Source organism: Perca flavescens, chromosome 12 (assembly GCF_004354835.1).
Source record: "Perca flavescens isolate YP-PL-M2 chromosome 12, PFLA_1.0, whole genome shotgun sequence".
In the NCBI taxonomy this organism is placed as follows: Eukaryota; Metazoa; Chordata; class Actinopteri; order Perciformes; family Percidae; genus Perca; species Perca flavescens.
The window spans coordinates 6,113,382-6,136,832 of record NC_041342.1 but is presented as its reverse complement, the minus strand read 5'-3'; the positions used below and the strand labels follow the sequence as shown (position 1 = coordinate 6,136,832).

The 23,451-nt window shown below is 41.9% G+C and overlaps 1 protein-coding gene across 14 annotated transcripts in view; it reads left to right on the top strand.

The window, feature by feature from the left end:
* Positions 1-23,451, top strand: part of LOC114564767 (receptor-type tyrosine-protein phosphatase S) — a 90,121-nt gene that overhangs the window by 40,347 nt on the left and 26,323 nt on the right. For 10 of the 14 annotated variants that reach the window (XM_028592300.1, XM_028592299.1, XM_028592290.1 and 7 more), the window contains exons 5-9: positions 1,764-1,952; positions 14,980-15,090; positions 19,447-19,461; positions 20,868-21,137; positions 21,729-22,108. In XM_028592300.1, coding sequence (XP_028448101.1) covers positions 1,764-1,952; positions 14,980-15,090; positions 19,447-19,461; positions 20,868-21,137; positions 21,729-22,108 — 965 coding nt within the window. The remainder of the gene's footprint in view (positions 1-1,763; positions 1,953-14,979; positions 15,091-19,446; positions 19,462-20,867; positions 21,138-21,728; positions 22,109-23,451) is intronic. The other 4 variants (XM_028592296.1, XM_028592293.1, XM_028592301.1 and 1 more) reach the window with 1 other exon arrangement.

The window sequence follows — 23,451 nt, the reverse complement described above, 5'->3', positions numbered from 1 at the left end:
CTATGCAGACACATCCCAGATCGGCCTCTCTAATCGTTGGTACATTTTAACAATTACTGCTAACAAGTCCTTATTACCCCCAGTGCCCTGCCCCTCCTTTTGATCCCAGCTTCTAATTGCTGGTGCTGTTTCCGAGCAGCTCTCTGCATAGTTATTAGACAGGAATCATTACCACCACATAACACAGGGCCACACCATGGTAAACTCACAGTTCACTGCTGCCACCAAACACCTGTGTTTCTAGGTTAGGAGTGTACTGTGTGTGTGTGTGTGTGTGTGTGTGTGTGTGTGTGTGTGTGTGTGTGTGTGTGTGTGTGTGTGTGTGTGTGTGTGTGCGCAGCATTTAAGTTGCTCTTGCTGACTGGCGATATGTTTAGACTCCTGTTGAAACGGCCTGTCACACACACACACACACACACACACACACACACACACACTAAACTCTAGCTGTGTCTGTGCCGCCTGCTAGATCACCTAATGACTAGCTAGCTGTAGAAGCTAACACGTTTTCATGAGGCAGGATACAGTGGCTTCGCTGTCCTCGCCAGTATCTCCACTTTCAGGGGCCTGCAGATGTTAAAAGCGGGGAACAGTGGCTCTCACATCACTGTGTGTGTGTGTGTGTGTGTGTGTGTGTGTGTGTGTGTGTGTGTGTGTGTGTGTGAGTGAGCAAGTCTTATGTTTCACCACAGATGAAGACAAGTAGGGATTCAATGTCGACTCTGTCTCTGTGCGGGCAGATAAACCGGTCGTCTGTGTTTTGAAAAACTGCAGATCAACTGTCCCAAAAAATGAGGAGTGAACACATTTGCTCATTATTGTCACAGTGGATTTGCTCCAACATAATGTATGCGCAAAATGTATGGGCAATGGATTCTGGTAGTGTCTTTCATGAAGCGTTGCGTCGCGTTGCGTCGCGTCGCGTTGCGTCGCGTCGCGTTGCGTCGCGTCGCGTTGCGTCGCGTCGCGTTGTCTGCTCCTCATTTGCATAAAGTTGAGGTCCAGGCTACCTTATGCAAATCAGGGGCGTCCATCTCGACTCGCTGCCTCTCCAAAACTCACAAAAAAATCTTTTAAAAAGGACCGTTGTAGATCTGAAATGAAGACAGATTCAGCAGTTGCTCGTTTGCCCAATCAGGTGCAGCCATCGCGGTTGTAGGAGAGTGTAACCTGTTTTCTTTGCTTGTCAGTGGTCACAAAAGATAAACTGATAACTGCTAGTGGCAAGCCCGCCAATCGTCGAATGCTGGGAAATGGGGCAATCCATGCAAAAAAAATGCCTATTGTGGATACGTACCATAACCCCAGACCCCCTCCATCACTATCTTTTTTTAGCAATGCTAGCTACTTGACTCTAGGTGTGGCAGTGTATGTCACAGACACGTCCCCACGTGATGCAGCCGAATGGCTTTGGTGATCCCTGACTTTTCCTTCAGCTCCATTAACTTATCGTGTGGTTTTGAGTAAAATGAGAGAAACAACTATACTGGATGGATTGCATGAAATCTGGTACAAACATTAATGTCCCCCTCAGGATGAAGTGTAATAACTTTGGTGATCCCTTAACTTTTTTTTTGCACCATCATCAGGTCAGAATTATAATTTGTCCAAGACTTTGGTTTATAACCAGATACCTGCAAAACGAATGGCATTTTCCGTCAGCCGCAGCTGTACTTCGTGTGTCGACTGCCTGCTATGAGTTTTGAATGCTGCCCGCTTCAGTGAGTTCTGAATACGTTCTTTCTTTCTCTTCATCCTTCCAGAGGACCTGTTGCCACTTGGCTTCCCCAGTATAGACATGGGTCCCCAGCTGAAGGTGGTGGAGCGGACAAAGACGGCGACCATGCTGTGCGCTGCCAGCGGCATCCCCGACCCGGAGATCTCCTGGTTCAAAGACTTTCTGCCCGTCGAGCCCGTCAGCAGCCAGGGTCGCATCAAACAGCTCCGATCAGGTGAGAGAGACGTGGAGTTATTGTTAGATTATTTCATTTATAAAATAAGTAAACACAAACAGCTTAGCGTCACTATCAGGTGCAGTCCCTGTTGCTCTAAATTTGGTGATTATCATGTTTTAATTATGATTTAGGGATTACATGCTCCTCTCTGAGTTTATCTGCATCCTTTGGGGGCGTAAAACCTTTTTAAAGCCAATTTCATAAAAGGATAATTGCGCTGCCCTTAAGCCAAGAAAAATAAATAAATGCTGTTTTTATTAACATCTGGGAAAAAAGATTATAAAAAGATGAGACTTTAAAGGTACAAAGCTCTCCATTGTGAATCATAAATGTTAAAGAAAAAAAAAGCCAGGTCTCCTGTACTTTGTTAAGTTTACGTATAATTATAAAGTAAATCCACTTTGAAAAGAAAAGCTTAATATAATAATCAATCTACCCCAAAACAACCATAATTCTCTTTTCTCGAAATCAATACATACACAGAGTTTCTTCACATTAGGGATATAGACGACGCTCCGCTTATCTTTTGACCCGCCCAGCCTAAATTGTGTGAAATGAGCTCAATGTCTTCAAATCTGAATGTAAGATCACTTTGCCAGAAACAGTAATAGGGAAAGAGGGAGGGAAGCCGTTTTTGCTGCTACAGAGAAGAGAGAGAGAGAGAGAGAGAGAGAGAGGGTGTCTGTGCAGACAGATCGAGGGGTGAATACGGAAGAATCACATCCTGTGCTTAAGACAGTTTGTTCAGCTTTGTTTATGCTCTTCTGTATAGATGATGCAGCGTCTCCTGGAGTAGGTAGACACGTATTTTCTCAGCCATTCTCACTCAGCCGTCCTCAGGGGGAATGAAAGTGATGGTGAGGCGAAACCATTTTGTTGTTGCTTCATCCATATTCTCTGTGCTCCTCCGTCCTGCCAGCTCGGATATCTGCCTGCTGTCAGCCAATATCCTTCACTGATCACTTCTGCCCTGTGTCAACCTTGTGTCTGCATCTCCATTTGCAGAGTTTGCCATTACGCTGTTGAAACACATTTAAGTCTTGCACTTTCAATTTTTTTTTTTTTTTTTACTGTTGCCACTCTTGTCAAGCGTGACACACGTGCAGTTTGCAGCAGCACCAGTGTCAGATTTGAAAGCATGGGTCTCTGAATTCACACACGAGTAGACAAAAGCAGGCTTCTCATTTCTAGCTAGTGAGCGCTGATTTTGCCGGCTCAAATGACAACCATTACTGGCGGATTTGATCAGCTTAGCCAGTGGTGGAATGTAACTGTGTGCATTTACTCAAGTACAGTACTTTTTGAAGTAGTTGTATATACTTATAGTATTTTAATTGTATGCTTCTTTCTACTTCAATACTCTCTTAGAGGGCTTTTGTACTTTTTACTCCATTTCATTTATTTGTTACTTTACAGATTAAGTGATTACTACAATAATCAATACAAAATATAAGTCAACTAATAAATTAGGATATATTATTATAGGTTAAGCTACCCAGCAATATATAAAGTACCCCCACCTTCACCAGCTGCAAAATTAAAGTGATGTACACCTTACTAATTTTAATCCAGCAATATATTATACTGGTATATGATTCTAAAATTAGCCAACCTGTATAATGAATACCTTTACTTTAAGTACTTTAAGTATATTTTGATGCTAATAGTTTTGTGCTTTTACTTAAGTAAAGTATTTTTACACTGTATTGCTATTTTACTATTAAGAAATCAGATTTTTATCACTGGCTACAGCTGGCTAGCTAATTATTGCTGACTCTGTGAGTTTTTGCTTATGATGTCATAAGGAGGAGATTCCAGATCGGCCCATCTGAGCTTTCATTTTCTCAAAGGCAGAGCAGGATACCCGGGGCTTGGTTTACACCTATCGCCATTTCTAGCCACCGGGGGGGGCCATATGCAGGCTGGGGGAACTCATATTAATGTTAAACAACCTCATAAAGTGAAATGTTCATGCCATGGGACCTTTAAAAACAGCACACCGTCGGTTAAATGCTGAAATCTTTAACAGTAGCCTACGGCGTTTCAGTCCATCCAACCTTCATCAAGTACAGTACAGGCCAAAAGTTTGGACACACTTTCTCATTCAATGCGTTTCCTTTTTATTTTCATGACTATTTACATTGTAGATTCTCACTGAAGGCATCCAAACTATGAATGAACACATATGGAATTATGTACTTAACAAAAAAGTGTGAAATAACTGAAAACATGTCTTATATTTTAGATTCTTCAAAGTAGCCACCCTTTGCTTTTTTATTAATAAGGGAAAAAATTCCACAAATTAACCCTGACAAAGCACACCTGTGAAGTGAAAACCATTTCAGGTGACTACCTCATGAAGCTCATTGAGAGAACACCAAGGGTTTGCAGAGTTATCAAAAAAAGCAAAGGGTGGCTACTTTGAAGAATCTAAAATATAAGACATGTTTTCAGTTATTTCATACTTTTTTGTTAAGTACATAATTCCATATGTGTTCATTCATAGTTTGGATGCCTTCAGTGAGAATCTACAGTGTAAATAGTCATGAAAATAAAGAAACACATTGAATGAGAAGGTGTGTCCAGACTTTTGGCCTGTACTGTATATCTTAAAAAAAAAAGATTTTAAAAAGACAAAACCCTTCAAACTCTTTTTTTATATGGAGAATCTCTCTTATTACAGCCCCGTACGCACCGCATCAACATGTGGAGAAATCAAACGATTGTCAGGCCCGCCTTGCCTAGTTACAGTTGCTATGATACTGTATGCTGATGCAGATTGGGGGAGGGGTTTAGTTAACTGTCAGTTATAGTGATTGCAGGTAGCTGTAGCCCACATCCATTCCTAGCATAGTGCCCAGTAATTACTCACAAGAATACCTCGAGTGGAACTGCCTCTGTGTAAAATGCTCTGCAGTGGGATGCAGGTGAGACAACACTCCTAAAAAAAAAAAAAAAAAAAAAAAGTAAAACGAGAGAGACTTTTTAAGTAGAGGGAGCAGTGTAGTGATTGTTTTATAGATCCATAATTAAAAAAAAAAAAAATTCTATTCTCTGCTTAGAATTTATGAGAAAGCTTTGGTGGCCTCGGAGCTACAAAATAACAAACAACCTCCCTCAAACCTCTGCATGCATCTTGAAACAATAGTTCAATTTTTTTACTATTTCTCTCTTAATTAAGTGCAGTAATATTACTGGTATACAGTGTCTATCATAATATGTTTCACTTGGTCTGCCCCGAGACTCATTTTGTCCTCTGTAGGTGTCGCACAGAGACATGACACTAATTCACCGCTACAGACCACGAGGTCACGTATCACATCAATGAAATAGTAGCAAGACAAATGGCACGGTGAAACGAGCTTTAATAGGATTTCAAATCACCAAAAGCATTGCAAAGCTGAACAACAAAACACAGTGTATACAGTAATGGACCAAACACTGCAGTGAAATGATTTGTAGGAAATAAATTACACATGAGCCAGGCACAGAACAGCACAGAGATGTGTTATGGATGAAACTCTCCTTTTTAAATCTGTTTAATGGGGGCCCCTTCCAAGCAATGCCTCTGATTTAGGGGACGGCATGCCAGCTCTTGTTGGACCGCAGCCAGGGATCTGTTTTGGGGCTACAATTATTGTTTTTCTCTCTGTCTTTTACTTTTCTTTCTCTGTTGGGTCTTGGAAATATGTTTATGGCCCCAGGATGAAAAATGATATTGAAAGTGAATCCACTCAAATCCAGCAAAAGACGACTCTTAGCCATTTCACAGCCCGTAACGGGTATCTATCAACCGTAACCGTCCAAACGGTGGCCATCGACAGTTGTAAACACACCTACAGTACATCAAACTTGCACACACGCCAACCCGGTTTCCTGAGGGTACAAAACATATGGCACAGTATAGAGTTGAACTTTTGCTGGCATCTTTATACCTCAACCAAAGCATCCATCCATTTTCCCTAGCCATCTGCCGCACCAGTTTAGATGTGCGTGAGGAGAACCTTGACAAGCTATCTGTCTATATCTGACATTTGGGATGGAGATGTGGAGAGTTTAGCTAAGCGCGGAACAGCCTTCATAGACCTACACTCTAACAGATGGCATGCAATATGGACCCTGAGGTTGACTGCTGGGTAATGGATGGACCTGTCTTGGCCGAGAACTGTGATCTGATCAAAGGTTGTGCCAATGCTACCGGTCACATTTAGGTCACCTTTATTTAAAGCGGGGGAAAAAAAAGGGAAGTGATTGAAACATAAAGATGCAGTTTAGTTTCTTTAAATCAGCTTCATAGTACAACAGTGATATTTTGACTAACACAAATACATTTGTTCAGGCATCCCTCAAAATAGTTTTTTATCGAAGGCATAGCTCTCTCGTCCTAAAATGTGCATTGTTGAATACTCTGCCACGGAGGTTATTTTTGGTCTCGTTTGCTTGACATCTGTTTTTTGAGATATCCTGCTGACTAATGCACAGACGGAATTTGGAAATTTGACACTGTCCAAAACAAACAAACAAATGATTAGTTTTTGGTGAAGATCCAGAATTTTATTTTTAAAAGGATGTCTTGAAAATGGCGAGATAGACAAATCTTTTTACAGATCATTAGGGGTGTGCAAAAAAATTTATTTACATTCGCATCTCTACCGAAATCGATTCATAGAATTCCAAAAATCAATTCATATTTTTTTATTTTACTTTTTTTATTGTATGTCTACTGCAATCACATGGGGAAAGCAACTATATTTACATACTGTGAATCTTATTATTTATTTTTTTGAGATTATGTTTTGGGCATTTTCAGCCTTTATTTGGATAGGACAGCTGAAGACATGAAAGGGTAGAGAGAGAGGGGAATGGCATGCAGCAAAGGGCCGCAGGTTGGAGTCGAACCCCAGGCTTGCTGTGTTGAGGAGTAAACCTCTATATATGGGCGCCCGCTCTACCAACTGAGCTCTCCGGGCGCCCGTGAATCGTAAAAAAATCGAAAATTGATTTTGAATCGAATCTTGACCCTAATATTGAATCGAATCGTGACATTTTCTGAATCATGCACCACTACAGATCATGTTTCTAGACTGACAGAAAATGTGGAGATAAGTATTGGTTTTGCTGTGATTTGTTATATTGTAGATTTAATTTTTTTCTAGCTTTCATGTCCATATTTTATGGATGTAGAATAAATTATGGCACAAATAAATCTAAAAAGAACCTGCTCCAAACAGCTCTATCGTAGTCCAGCCTTTACTTCCGTGACCAACGTGCGTCATTATGTAACACATGTTATAATGCTCGCCCAGCTGCTAGCATGGCACGCCCTCATACTCTGCTTCTGACTGGCTAGTAGTCCTTACCTAGCTACTGCGCATGTGCAACTTCCAACAAAGATGGGACAGAAGTGTGATGCCTCACTCTGTAGCTGAAACAGAGAGCTCAACACACATGGTGAAAAGAGGAGCTGCAGCAATGTGCAGTGCAACAAAAATATGTTTTTTTGAAAATTAAACCATGTAAACCTATTCTGATATAACCTCTAAATACAATTATGAACCTGAAAATTTGTATAATATGAGCACTTTTAATTAGCCGTCTAGCCATTAATGGTCTAATAATTAGGTTTAAATTAATTCTCAACAGCTAACTTGTTTAAAAAATATTGTCTTCAATGTTTTTGTGTTCAGCTCCCAGGAAAACGGTTTACTTTTAAACTGCGTTAAGTAAACTGTGTTGTGGTAAAAAAAATAAATATATATAGCATCCGTCTGTGTTGATTGTTGACGCTCGTCCCAGTTAAAAGTTAAGGTCTCGCCTCGTGAGTCCAGGTGATCTGTTTGGCCTAGATGTTCTGGCAGAGCCATCCGGTTGGCAGTACCGGTTGTCATCTGATCGGCTGAGTCTCAGCCCAGCAGACATTATACACCATCCGCAATTTCACCGCAGCTCAATTTACTGACGTCACATCTCATTCTGGGTCTGTCAGCAGCTTCCAAACTGCTCTCCCTCTTCCTTTCTGTTATCTTTCACTTTCCCTTTTTACAGCTTTTTTTTCCTGCTTTTCCAAACCGACGGCCATTATATTTGTCCAATGCCAGTTATCTGTCTACGCTGTTTGTTTGTTTGTATGTATACATGTGCTGACCTTTATACGTGCAGATACTGAAAAGCTGTCTTTTTTATGGTAACGACACGTTTTGCATAAAAGGAGATTTCAATCGCCCATTTCAAATTTGTGCTGATGGTTAGCCACATGAGCTGCTTCCAGCTGTCAGATGAGTTCTTGTTTGCAGAGCTCCACCTGTCCGGCTCCATCTCTCCTCCACTCTGTCTTTCTTTCCCTCGCTTCTCCCTCTGCCTGCGCCTCTTTGTGGAGAGGAGGCTCGGCTTGTAGAGCAGATAATTTATTCCTGTTTATCGCCCAACTCTGCCTCGTACCGCGGGGAAATGAGCGATGGAAAAATGGAGAGAAAGAGGAAGGCACGAGCTGTTTTCCTTTCATGTAACTGCAGAAGACAGAAGCAAATGGATGACAGCTTCAGCTAGCGGGGCCTCAGTTCACTAAACACACTCAAACACACAGGATGCATACTTGTGCCCGAGCTGTGTGTAACAAGTTAAACCTTCCCTCCTCGGAGCATCCAAAAACATGTTGTTTAAAGGTCCTATGACATGCTGCTTTTTGGATGCTTTTATATATTAGACCTTAGTGGTCCCCTATTACTGTATCTGAAGTCTCTTTACCAAAATACAGCCTTGGTGCAGAATTACAGCCACTGGAGCCAGTCCCACAATGAGCTTTCCTTAGGATGTGCCATTTCTGTGTCTGTAGCTTTAAATGCTATTGAGGAGGAGAAAGGGGCTGTTTCAATCGTCCCGACCAGGAGGGGCGAATGAAACATTACGCACGCCCCACTTCTGCTGTAATAATTCCTGAACGGTTTTGTTCAAAGCTGAAAATGCAACTGAATTTTACAGAGGACAGGTGTAGGTTGCTAGTGACAAAATATTTAGCTTTCAGTGCGATATGATCGCTTTGTAAATTACGTTTAAATAAAAAGCTACCGGGTGCGGGGCTCTCCGTGTCCCGCTGGAGCTCCGACTGCAGGTCGAGGTCGGCAGCGAAGCTTTCTGACAATAGTAACGTTGCTCCGCTGGCCGATCCCCACTGTTGACGGTCCGTCTGCGGCTGCAGGACCTGGAGCTCACCGCCAGTGTTTCAGTTTGACTGTTAAAAAGTGTTAAGATAATAAAAAGGTATTTATTTAGAAGCAGGCTGGTTGGTTAGTTGGCTAACGCTAGCTTGCTATTCCACTAAGCTTCCATGCTAGCTCTTAAGCCGGACAGAGTTGTCCCTCATCTGGCGATAGAAACCCTGCTTTCCCCGTTCCGTTGGCTCAGAGCTCCACAGCCACAGTCCAGTTACAAATTAGTTTTGCACCAAATGTATCGCAAGAAGTGTTGCAAAAGTCGAGGCGCAGATGCGCACATATGTGAAGTTGCAGTGACAGATTCGAGAGGTTGTAATCACTGAGTTGTGGTTGTGATGGAAAATGAACCTGAGTAAAAAGAAATAAAGTACACGAGTAAATGTTGCATTACAAGTTTGCAGCTGTCATTGTGTTCATGCAAATATTAATCTACACATTTGTGAATATTTTTTCTGCGACTTCAAATTCAGATCACGTGTGAATATTTTTTACAAGTGCAAATTTTAACATAGTTCAGATTTTTTGTCCTGCAAGTTCTCACATTGTATTCTACAAGCTCTCACCTTTTGCACCATTTACCTTCATACACTGCTGTTAGAAAGGGGGAACAGTTTGGTCCATTACGATGGAAACCACATTAAATATTAATTTAACTATATAATATAGTGCTAACAGTAACAACTCTGCACACACAATAAGTTCTAGGTTAACTATTACCATCTGCATTGAACCAATGCATGCGCTCATTAAACGTGACTGGTGATGTGTACGTGGATAGGCACGATATTAAATCCCTGGAATAAACTACTGTTGCTAACATATTTTCTGCGCGGTCCAGGTTTATATAAACCTATTTATTGATTGATTTATTTTCTTCTAACGTTACTCTGGTATAACGTTAGTGCTGCATATTATGACCGTTCTAAAAGCTTGGATTTTATTTTTATAGGCTTTATTTACTATTACTTCCAGGTCACGTGGCCAGCCTTTCTTTCTTTTAATGTAGATATTCAAACGGAGAAATAAAAAAACCGTTATTTGAATTTGGTTTAGTCGTTTTTCGTTTTTGGATTCAGAAACCAAAAACAGAGAACGGCTCTTTTTTTACCGTTTCTTTGTTTTTGGTTTGAAACGACAAACGAAAAACAGCTGGTTTCTCGTTATTTTGTTTTGTGGTTCAAACGAAAAAACAAACTATCATAACGTACACTGACCCTATCGCCATTTCTAGCCACTGGGGGACCATAGGCAGGCTGGGGGAACTCATATAAATGTTAAAAAACCTCATAAAGTGACATTTTCATGCCATGGGACCTTTAAACTTCTTCATACAGTATTCTAATCAGCTGTATGCACACAGACACACAAACAGCCTGTCTCTGTGGAGCCTTTTAGTGCTTAAACTGTTTTTAAGATTTAATGATTAAAAGCTATTCTCGCCATTAGGATAACACACCGTGTGTATGTGTCTGCAGCGGTGGAAAGTTAGTGCATTAGCTTACAGTTTTTTTCGATTGCTAAACAACAGTGGGCACAACTGGAGCCACATGGGCAAAACTCTGACCACAGTCTGCACTACCAACAGTCACCTGAGCTAAACAGTTCACATCACCTGCAAAACTCATTCACAGCAACACAACTCTTAACACACGTCTCAAAACAGGCTCAGTGCAGCCAAACACTCAGAACAGTCCTCACTGAGATAACACACACACACACACACACACACACACACACACTGTCACTCAGAACACACTGAGAGTAAAAACACTAGCATCACCAATACAGAAATTACAAACTTTCTCAGCTATACAGTTTGAACAATTTGAGTGGCTTGACACTACTCAAGAGTTTATTTGAGGAAAAGATATAGATAGTATTTCAATCAGGAGAGACGTCGTTTGCAGATATGCAAAGATATTTATTGTACAACTGTATGATATTGAATGTACAAAGTCTTTTGGAGATTGGACTCCATCGAAATAATCTTCTTAAAGGGGTAGGGAATAGGAACATAACCCCCCGATGGAGCCCAGACACTGGTGGCGGCGGTGAAGAGACCGGACCGAAGAGGTAACGGAGCGGCCAGCCGGAGAAACACAACAGGCAGGGGGGGAGGAGGGTCGAGCGCTTTGCCTGAAAGGACAGCTGACAGCACAAGGAGAGAACAGATTTAAAGCAGAGTTTTAAGGCTGTGATTGGCCCTTGAATCTCGTGGCCGAGTCTGATTGGTTTAACTGACACGTCACTTCTTGAACAGCTGATTTGATTTAAGAATGAGTAGTGATTGGGGTAATGACGTCTTCCTGCAAGAATTTGCGCTGAGCTTCATAATATGCCATTTTTTACGTAAGGTAAACAAGAAGGAATGAAAATCAGCAGTTTTCTTCAATATAGTATTTTGTCTCTGGTAATTTATGGAATTACTGGGGAAAAAAAACTAAAGGTACATACGTAATATGATTAATAATAGTACCAAAGAATAGTGTGACTAATCCTGCCTCTCTCCAGCATCATGCGGCAAGTTTTCTTCATCACATTGGATGTCTGCATCATCTCTAAATACAAATGAATGTGGTGTTTCCATTGCTTTCTGAAAAACAGTAAGAACGCAGTTTTACTATTGTAAAGATATAGTTTTTTCACTTTTTCACATCTTACCTGGACTTGCTGGTATCTTTGCTCTTTTACCTGTTTCTCTCAAACGGTACAGTGTATAATTGTTTCATTCTTATTTGGTGTTTGTATACAAAAAAAGTCTTTCTGAGCTTTCTCTATATAAATACCATATATGTTCACTAACTAGTCTAAAATAAGACACCTACTTAGGCTTTCAGCTAAAATTGCAATCAGCAGTGTTTGATAGGCACCAGACTGAAATCTATTCTGTTTTGAATGTGTGGTTAACAGTTTTGACAGCAGTGTGTTAGCATCTGAACAAAGTGCTGTAAATCTACAGTGTTGTGCACGTTGTGGTTAAAGCCACGGGATAAGTGTGTAGAGTTTTGAAAACTGTGTTCAAGCGGGGTTAGAGTTTTGCACATGTGACTCCAGTTGTGCCCACTGTCGTTAAGCAATGGAAAAAAAAACTGTATGTGGTAGATTTCATTTTGAGGTACTTCTGCTTTGCAACCTTTTTTTCATTTTGGAGTAATCTTTTTTCCGAGTCCAGGGTGAAGTTTTCATCTGTCTTCTTTAGCCTGACCAACAGTCTGAAACCCAAAGATAATGAGTGTGATATAAAACTGAGAAGAGCAACAAATCCTCACGTTTGAGAAGCTGGAACCAGAACCTTATAACATTACAAATATAACATAACATTATAACGTTACAAACATTATTCGGCTATCAAAATAGAAGAAAATTATTTTTCTGTCAATCGACTAAGCGCTTAATCATCTAATCTTTGCAGCTTTACTCAGGATTTTCCAATGAATGCTTCTTTGCACGTCTACTCTACCGGATTCTACCACACTACATGTCAGAGGGAAATATCTTACGTTTTATTAACATTTTTTGCAGCTATTAAGATTTTACATACAGATCATATGATCATTTTTATAAATAATGATGCATTGTTATGTAAAGATTACCTAAATATAAATGACCTAACAATAAATAAAGCATAGCATGAAAGCTAATTCTTCACCTAGGAATCAGACGTTTGATAAGGAAATAAAAACGAAACTCAAGGTCTACTTACTAGCTTATTTTGGGACTTGTTTTTTGCTTTTTGCAAGTAATTCAAAGCTAGTAACTGAACCATGACAAGACCTTTTTTGTCAAATTGAATTGCAGTTATATATCGTGTCTAATATTTTACATTGTGGAAGGGACCCTTCTGCATAATCACGTAACGTACGTTTTCTTACAATACTTCTGTACTCTGAAAGAAAGCAGGACTTGAGTAATTGTAATTGAGTAGTTTTACGTTGTGGCAATGTGCTACTTTTACCGAAGTAAAGAATGGGAACTTCTTTAACTAACCTATGTATGTGAAACTGCAGAGGAAAGTACATCTTCTGTTTCTCTGTATATCTCCATACAAGCCAGATCCCTTTTATCAGTCTCACAGGAGATTTGATACAAAACACTGGGCTTTGTAACATACTTAAACTAGCTCTGTGTGTGTGTGTGTGTGTGTGTGCGCGTGCGTGCGTGTGTGTTTATCTACACACCTATATGTGCGTGCGTGCGTTTTGAGTTGTGTCTTCTTCCTCTTCTCCTGCAGCAGAGTGTAATCCATGGTTTTGTGCTTCCTCCTCAGGCTCCATGTCAAAGTCAGTTTCAGATGAGATGAATGTGACAGAGCAGGCTGAAAGAGCAAAAAAATAAATAAATAAAAAAGAACTGCTGGTAATTCAAAAGGCCGTTTGCAAAAAAAAAAAAAAAAAAAAGGAAAGGAAACAAAAGTAAGAATAGCACCCCATGAAACAACAGAATACCTGACGAGCGCCGTGTGTAATTTTAGCACGTTAAGGGAGACGCTGTTTATCACGGCGGGATCAGGGTGGCAGGATAAAAATTGAGGAAGAAAGAAGTCGTGGAGTTAAAGAGCATTGTGTCTGGCTGTTGCCTTGGGGTAAAGCTTGTCAAGCAGCAGCAGTGAGTCTGCTGTAGCAGAGAGGAATCTCTAGCTTGTAAAGCGGAGTACAAGAAAAGGTCCTTTAAATGTCATCTGCGTTTATAAAAAGTCATTTTGAGACTTGGTTTATGACTTGCAAACTTTTTTGGAAGGGAAATTCTGATTTTCAAATGTGTTGCCGAGCATGGAAAGAGAAAACACGATGTGGTGCTTCTTACTGTAAAAATACTGCTACCGGTATTTGAGAGCCTTCAGACGCTGCCTTTGATGTTGAAGCAATAGGAGAGAGGATACCCAAGGGTCCAAATATAACAAAACTGACTAACATCTGAGGATGAAAGAAAGGCTGATAGCAGCAGAAACAGTTTCTACAAACTCAACTAAAAATCCTTAGCCTTAAAGGCTGATTTCTGCGTCAGCTCCACGGCGTAGCTACGGCGTCGCTCCTACGGCGTTGTGACCCTTTCGGAGCTCTGCGTCGGGGGTTGCTCTGCATCGCGGTGCATTTCACCGCCACAACGCTAGGGGGTGCGTGGCTTTGAAGTTCAGTGTCGCCTGTGTCTGTGTCGCTCACCACCAAAACGGTACTCAGAATGGCAAACCCCATAGACTGTCGTGCTAATATATTAATCGTATTTGTTTGGCCTTTTCTTGCTTAGATTTTGTAGAAAAGTATTGAGAAATAGACACAGTAAAATCCACTGACCTAGTTACTGTACCCAGAAAATAAGTCAGAGGTTATTTGCGAGGTGTCTGCCTATGTCAGTGAACTAGCATGTTGCTACTCCCCACGGTAGGCTGCTTGAAACACCGACTATCAACACACAGGACGAGTTGACCAATCACAGTCCCTGCAGGTCTGCGTCGCCTCGACGCAAAGTTAAAAATTTTGGGAGGTGCACGTCGAGCTACGGCGGAGGGCTCGGAGGGTGGTTTCGCGGCGACGCAGAGGAGTCTGCAGGGGTACGCCGTCGATTTGACGCAGAAGCATAAATCAGCCTTTATTCCTCAATTCAATTCAACTTTTCAATTCATGGGGCTTTATTGACATGAAAGTTTCAATAATAATGTTGCCAAAGCATCAGACAAAACACAATTAACAGTTATATGTACATTAACAATATTAGGATGGGTTTATATCATTTTATAAATCTATTTGTATGGCAAATATAAAAACAACTCTCTATCTCTCTCTCTCTCTCTCTCTCACTCTCTTCCTGTCTTTCAGGAGCGTTACAGATCGAGAACAGCGAGGAAACGGACCAAGGGAAGTACGAGTGTGTGGCCACCAACTCTCAGGGTGTGCGCTACTCCTCCCCCGCCAACCTGTATGTGCGAGGTAGGACCTGAACCCAGAAACGCACGTGCACACTCACGCACATGCACAGAACAAACACACACAGAAATCCCTACTATTAAGGTGCTCTTAGTATAAATAAAGTATTTTTTCTTTTTCATTTCTGTGCTTTTAAACAAATATTACTAACACATCCATTGTCTACAATATATGTTAACTCTGTTGTTTGGTATTTCTCACAACCACCTTTAACAAGTCCACCTTAAACCTCGGTGCGAGCCCCTGCAGTGGAATCAAATTGAACTTGAAGTTGGGAACACACCTTGGTTTAACTGCATGGAAACATCACTGATGTGTCTACTAAAATGGCTTCTGTACAAGAGGTGGATAAAGAGGAAAATGTTGCACAAAAGATGCACAGATTTGATTGGAGATTTTAATGAAATTGGAAACAATCAGGATATAAGTTATTCTTAAATATGTTTACATGAATGGCATCATTTTGCACCCACATGATCCCTGTTTAAGTGATAATAGCCTCTGGATTGTGGGTGCTGGTGTATCTGGCTTATGTTTGAAAGACCACGACCAATGTTCAGATTTCTAAGTTCTAGTTTCTATGTGAAGTGGGAAATCGGAGGAGTGTGTATGCAACGTGAGAGTGTTGGAGAGTGCGTGTGTGATGCAGTGGAGCGAGTGGCTTTGCGCTGGCCGTTTTTATTCTCTCTGTGTTTCCCCGTTCTCTCTCCCCCCCCCCCCACACCCCCACCCCCCTCACGTCATTGTGTTCTGCATCAACCCCCTCTCATCCCTCAGAGCTTCGAGAAGGTTGGTGTGCTCTTTCTTTTCTTTTGTTACTCCTTTGTTTCAGAAAGCTCCACTTATTGAAACAGAGAGAAACAAAAAAAAAAAAAAAATACATTTAAAGGACACTGGAGTAGATTTTGAAGTGAAATGATTATGTCTCCAAAAAAAAAAAAAAAAAAATGAAGAGAGTTGATTTCTCTGAAGCTGCTACGTTGATGAAGTGGTCTGCCTACGCAGCAGACTGCATTGACTGCATTGTGAGGCCTTGTGTGCAGAACCCTTGGTATTGCCTTCACTCCCCGATCAATGTTTTCTGCATGGTATGATCTTGTTGTCATGGAGACCCAAGAATTGGAAGATTAAAAAGAGGCGATGTTTGCATGGAAGGAGTGAGAGAGAAAGAGAAAGGAGCACCGCTTGCATGTCTGTTAACTGACGGACTGACACAAGAGCATGGCGCCGTGTGTGTGTTCACGCCTATTGATATGCATTGTCATATTATTGAACTTGCTGTCTTGTCATGTCTGGCTACCGTCTCTCTCTTTTTTTTCATGTGTAATGCTGTGTCTAAGCTTCCATGCCATCATATCTGCTCTAATTCTGAACTTGTTGCACTGAGTGGAAGTCTTGCACACTCAGTCACGCTTGTACCGCTTGTGTTGACGTGGTGTGTGCTGTAGGAGAAGCATCAGTGGTGGAACGTAACAAAGTACTTGAGTACACTTTTTTGTCTTGTTGTTTTTTTGGACTTTTCACTTTATTAGAGAGTGGCAGTGGATAGAAAGGAAAGGGGGGAAAGAGAGGGGATGACACGCAGCAAAGGGCCCAACCTGATCTCACAGGATTCCGTGAAATGAACACTGCCCCTTAACTCAAAATCTGTGGCAGTTTCACAGAATCGCCAAAAATTCCGTGATGGTCCCACAGAAGAATTCCGTGAAATCAACACAGACCCTTAAGTTAAGGAAAAGGTCGTGGGTGGGCGGGACAACAACAAGTTGCGTTTAGGAAAAGGAGAACGGGACGGCCGTATACACCGGACGGGTTGGGTTTAGGAAAAGAACAACAGGTTGGGTTTAGGAAAAGAAGAACGGGTTGGGTTTAGGAAAAGAACAACAGGTTGGGTTTAGGAAAAGAAGAACGGGTTGGGTTTAGGAAAAGAAGAACAAGTTGGGTTTAGGAAAAGAACAAGTTGGGTTTAGGAAAAGAACAGGTTGGGTTTAGAAGGGGGAGAAAAACGAGAAAGAAGAACGGGACAGTTAAGGTTAGGAATTGTGACATGCGGGACACGATCCCCAGTCTCCTGGGTGAAAGTCCTGTTGTTTGACCCATCCACCACCCCAACCAACCTCCCTATGCGGATTTTAGGGCTTTCATGCTACTCGCTAGGGTTGTCGCTCTTAATGCTACGTCATCCTCTCACTGACTTTACTTTGGCATTGTTTTCCGTGGTGGCACGGAATGTTCACACATTCCGTGCCACCACCACGTAATGCGCTGTTAACAGTTCTTGATCATTTCACGGAATTCTGTGAGACCAGGCTGAAAGGGCCGCAGGTCGGATTCGAACCCTCGCAATAATGACCCGCTGGCTCTACATGATCCCTTACTTAGCACACTTTAGATCGATAATGCTGGCATTACTGATTCACTTCACTGATTGTATGACCCTTCTCTACTTGAACTGCCACTTGGACAAAGTTGAGCAGAAATCAGTTAGAAAGTAAGGAAGTAAAGTACATTTTCCTTAAAATAATACAGACTTTTAGGTGACATTGTCAGTGCAGGACTTTTGCTTAGAATTGATTATTTTTTACATCATCACTAACAGTCAATTTTTAGCAATATCCCAACTCTCCTGTAATATGGCCTGTTGCTATCTTTCCCAGACACTCCGATACACCTGTATTGACTGACATTTGAAATGAATCATATCCATTCACAGTTTTAGATATCGAGGGGATATTAATGATTCCCTCTTATTACAGTGGGTAATGAAAGCCGTGTCCTTGAGACGGACTGGATGGTGCTGCGTAAATGTCAGCTCAGTGACGGTGCTGAACGGGTGTATAGCAGAGCTGAGATGCAGCAGTAATCCTTATGCCTGTGCCAAGGTCTCCCCAGTACGTAGCCTCCAGACTCCCTGCAGAGGACAGGACTAATGATAGCCCCGCTAATAAAGATTGAAGCTCCGTGGCTCTCACCAACTGTATGGAAAATGGAGGGGAATCATGCGGCCTGGCTCGATTAACTTAAAGCTCTGTGAGCATGTGAAGGATTATCCCTTGTTATGAGCTCACTTTATGTCTCTGCAGTGGATTCTTCAGTCTTTTGTCTCTTCTTTTTTTTTTTAAATACTGCTGACGATCATCTTGAGTCTTCACCTTCATCCTGTTGTTGCTTAAATTACCAAACAAATCCATATGCTTAATTAATTGTCTTTTGTAGTTGTTTTCTTGCAATATTGATAAAATAAATGAATGAAAGTGATAGCGTTTTGCCGTGCTGCCTGGCCCCTGCTGTGTCTGTCTTGTGCATGGAGCTGTCATGGATGCAGTCTGTCTGTCTGTCTGTCTGTCTGTCTGTCTGTCTGTCTGTCTGTCTGTCTGTCTGTCTGTCTGTCTGTCTGTCTCCAGCATGCTCAGATGAGGAGATGCCTGCCTAATCATGTCTGTTTTCTAACAGATCTACCTGTTTTTGTCTCTTTGTCTCTTTCTTGTCTTCAACTTCTGTATCCAATTCTGGGTGTCTTCCTTTTTTTTCTACAAGTATTCCTATAACTTTTTTTTTTTTTGTTTTGTTTTAATTTGTTGAACTCATGCAAAAATGTTAACTTCTATCCAATTGTCTCTAGATTCTTTGAGTAGGGGGATGTGGCCTATGAAGATTCCAAGTAATGATGTAACACATTAAGGAGTGGAGGTTATGCAGCAAATTTACCCATATTTATTTATTTATCTTTATTTTATTTATATTTATTTATTATATTAGAATTACTGCTGGATTTCCAAATCATCTAAAAAAAAAAATGGTTTTGCTACTGTAGGGTTTTTATAGTAACTTTTTTATTTGAATCTATTTTTATTTGCATACTTTTAGAAAATCTATTGCTTCTCACATTCATGTTTTATTATAAATATAAGCTTCCTAGTGGTGAGTTTAGTTTTTGGACAATGTTTCTGCTCTCTGTCTGCCTTCCCTTTTCATTCTCTTCTTTCATGCAGAGATGTCTGTCCGTTTCTCTCTCTCTCTGTCTCTTTCTGTTTCCTGTGTTGTGACCCTCGGGTATCTTCTTCTTCTTCTGGTTCTTCTTCTTCTGTTCCTTCAACATCCGATCTCTACTAGTCTGTTCTCTTACTTTTGAAGCACCTACTTTCTGAATGGGCCTGACTCTGGTATATAGCCATGTTTTTAAATAGATCCATGTGTTTTCTTCTTCCTCGCTCCTCTTTTCTTCCCCCTTTCTCCCTCCTTCCCCTAAAATACCCCTCTTCTAATTCCTCTCTTTATCTCCACTCCCCTGTCTTTTCCCCTTCCCTCCCCCTTTTTTTCTCTTCTTCTTCTGCATTCTGTCTGCACCCTGATGTGTAGGAGCGACAGACACATGTACATAAGTTTATTAACTTATAAACATGCACATACTACCTCACATATCTCGTTTTGCTCGCACTCGTTCTTTCCCGTTCTGCCTCTTTCATGCTGTCTTGGTGTTCTTAACTTAATGTGTCCAATGATCACTCTGTAATTGCCACAACACCCTATTAGAACCCTCAATCCACTCCTGTCCACATTTCCAATTCATTTGACTACACACTGTATCAGTTATGAATCCTATGTATTGTACAGTATCTTGTTGTCTGTCCTTTGTACATTGCCTGTCATTGTCTGGAAGAGAAGCAGAGCTGCCTTTTTCTTTCTGTCTCTGTCTTCCTCTGTGTGTCGATCTCTCTCTCTCTCTCTCTCTCTCTCTCTCTCTCTCTCTCTCTCTCTTTCTGTCTCTCTCTCTCTTAACTTATTCTATCCCTCTATCTGTCTCTCCAGTGTCTCTGCTTTTGTCTCACTTCTTTCTGTCTCCCTCTCAGTCTTCAGTTCTTCGTTCTCTTCTTTGTGTTTCTCCACCATTTTATACCTCTTGAGTCGCCCAGGCATGCAAGTGACCTATGAGTTCAGTCTCTCTCGTTGCATCTCTCCCTAATAAATAGTCAACCAAGCTCAGACCGATGCAGTATTGGATACAACTTGCCACTTTAGTTCTTCTTCTTATGGGGACACAAATAGCTGGCAGGGCCTATTGATCGGCCCCTATGATGCATACACTCTCTAAAAAGAGTCCATCTGATGCACAAGCACCCCCAAGGCACAGAAATCTCAAGGAAGTAAAGTTTCTCACTGACGTTTCTGGTCAAGTTTAGGATGTTTAGTCATTGCTTGGAGGGAGACATGTTAAACTAATACAACTATAATCAAAAACCTGAATCAGAAAGTCTTATTTTTCTGCTTAAATGAACGATAGCCAATAAGAAAACTGTTCTTTTTAAGAAGAGAAACTGACTATAGCTGTCATGTCCTGGTTGAAATGATACTCAAGAGTTTGTCACTTTATTATTTTGAGTAGGCAGCTCACTGAATGGTTGAGCTCGCACAAGATTTGTGTCTTTCTGTTGGAATCATCAGTACCATAAAGTAATTGGGACTACACTTGAAATATCCCTTTGTAATTTTATGTAAAAAAAAAAACCTGAAGTTCATTCTCCCCCTTCCTGTTACCTCTCCTCTCTTTCCTCTCTTTTTCTTTCTTTTTATCTTTCTTGCCCTCACTTTCTCTCTTAATCTTTATCTTGTTTCTGCCTCGCTCTTCCTCTCTCTTTCTCTCTCATTCTCTCTCTCTCCCCCCCTCCTCCTTTTTCTCCACCTTTCTTCTCCTCACTCCCTTCCCTACTTTTCTCGTCCCCCACCTTGCCCCGAAACACCCCCCCCCCTTCCTTTCTACCCCGACTCTCCTCCTTTCCCAGTGCGCCGTGTGCCCCCTCGTTTCTCCATCCTCCCCTCTAACCATGAGATCATGCCGGGAGGGAGCATCAACATCACCTGCGTGGCCGTGGGTTCGCCCATGCCCTACGTCAAGTGGATGCTGGGCAGCGAGGATCTGACCCCAGAGGATGAAATGCCGATTGGACGGAACGTGCTGGAGCTCAACGGTGTCCGGGAGTCAGCAAACTACACCTGTGTGGCCATGAGCAGCCTGGGTATCCTCGAGGCCACCGCTCAGGTCTTAGTAAAGAGTAAGAGACGATTAATCATGTTGGCTCTCCGAGAGAGAAACGGTGTGGAAAAGTGCCCAAGTTGTTGCTTTACTGAAGGATAGATGTAGATGGATTGGGTGCCCTCTATATTTAAAAATGTGCGCATGGCAGGAGAAAGAGATACTGTCAATGTCCAGGATGGTAATGTTACATTTGACTTTTGTCAAGCTAATGTTCTGTACTTGAACGAAGAATTCTAATATGATTAAGGCACCCTCATTGTTGTGGGTTTATTATTGATACAAGGCAGTGTAGGAGGCCATTTAATAACGCTTTGAACAAAAACAGCTACCAAATGAATGTGAAAGTGTATCCTCAAAAATGTAATTCGATTCGAGACAACTTTATTGTCATTGCACAGTGTGAACGAAAACGACAAAATGCAGTCCAGCATCTTAAAAGTGCAAACAGTACTCCAAAGTGCGCAAGTACAGAATGTAATATTATTTGATATCCCCAAATAAACAAAACAATGTACAGTATGAATGAATGTAACAATAACCGAGGTACAGAATGGACAGAAACCAATAAATAGTCTTTCTCTTCATCTCGCCTCTCTCTAATCCCCAGCTTTGCCAAAGCCTCCCGGCACACCCATAGTCACAGAGACCACCGCCACCAGTGTAACCATCACATGGGACTCTGGCAACCCAGACCCTGTCTCCTACTACATCATCCAGTACCGGGCCAAAGGGCCGGACAGCAAGTACGAGACAGTGGACAGCATCACCACCACCCGCTATAGCATCGGGGGACTGTACCCCAACACAGAATATGAAATCCGAGTGTCGGCCTTCAATAGCATCGGCCAGGGGCCCCCTTCTACGCGTGTGGAGGCCCGTACAGGAGAGCAGGCGCCGGCCAGTCCTCCCCGAAACGTCCAGGCCCATATTATATCTCAGAACACGGTGATGGTCCGCTGGGAGGAGCCGGAGGAACCCAATGGACAGGTGGGAGGAGTAGTAGAACACATTTACGTTTTACATTTTATTTTATTTTTCCTGTCAAACAGCAACATGTTCTAAATATGGTGGTAAATGTCTGCAGCAAAAACACTGGTGCTCAACAAAAAAAAATAAAAAATCCTTTCTTTTCTAAAAGGTTGTTAAAGAAAGCAGAGTCCATTCAGTGTGACAGCTCCCGGTCTTTATATCCACAGTTTCAGATTTTGTCCCATTAGTTCAAATTAAAACATCTAAAAACTGATTTCAAAGAGAGACCCAAACACAGACTCAGACTCAGGAGTAGATGAATTAAAAAAAGGGATTTATTGTAAGGGAGAAATGGGATTGGAGGTTGAATGAATGAGGAGGATGCTGGCAGAGGCAGAGGGTTGGTAGTGGGGTGGGGGGGGGTGTTGCGAGGCAGATGAGTGAGCAGGGATTGAAGGGGCTTGCTGCCATGGCTCAGGGGATGCAGGCGGAAGCAGGCAGGCAGAGGAGAATTATCCCGGAGTACAGCACAACAAGGTTAGATTAGGCACAAAAACACTCGAGAAGAAGACACTAGAACAAGGAGCGGCCTGAGGTGTTCACTACCACAGTAGCTGGCTGAGCAATCTGGGGACGAATGGCTGAATGACCGGAGTTGATATGCCGGAGTTCGATGAAAGGTAGGTGTGTCTGATCAGCAGCAATCAGGAGCCCGGAGAGAGCAGAGGACCGCCACGCCCACAGACACAGACAGTCAGGAACACACATGGGAGGGGAATTACCAGGCCCCAGGGAGGTGCACCAGGCTTCGAAGCAAATTGAACATTGCGGCCAAATAGTGGAATTGCAACTCCTGGTCCGTCACGTGATGCCCTCTGGTCCAAAAAGACTTTTTTCCTGTAGACTTACACGGCGAAAGACATGTCTGTAAATGAGTGGATACATTTTCACAAACCCCTGCGAATTGACTCGTTTCACTATCAGAATTTGATCGGTCCGATAACATTTGGAAACCGGAAGTAGCCCGGCTCAGCCGACTGCAGGTCTCTAGTGTACCTGCTCTATGAGTCACGCAATACGGAAGTAGCACCGATCATCCGGGTAATTTCTTGCTCCATGATGGCTGCGCCACTGAGCAAATCTCATATGAATGAACCGGGCTCCGCCTCGAATGCTGTATCTTATAATTCATACATAAAAAAAAAAAGCGTCACGGCCGTGACGGTGACATTAGGAAACATGTAACATTCCGTGCATATACCATCCAGTCCCCAATTCTTTTTTTCCAGTCCCCAATCAATTGCCCTATAGGGAGATATAAAGGGATTTATTGTAACATATGTAAAGTAACATTCTAGTCT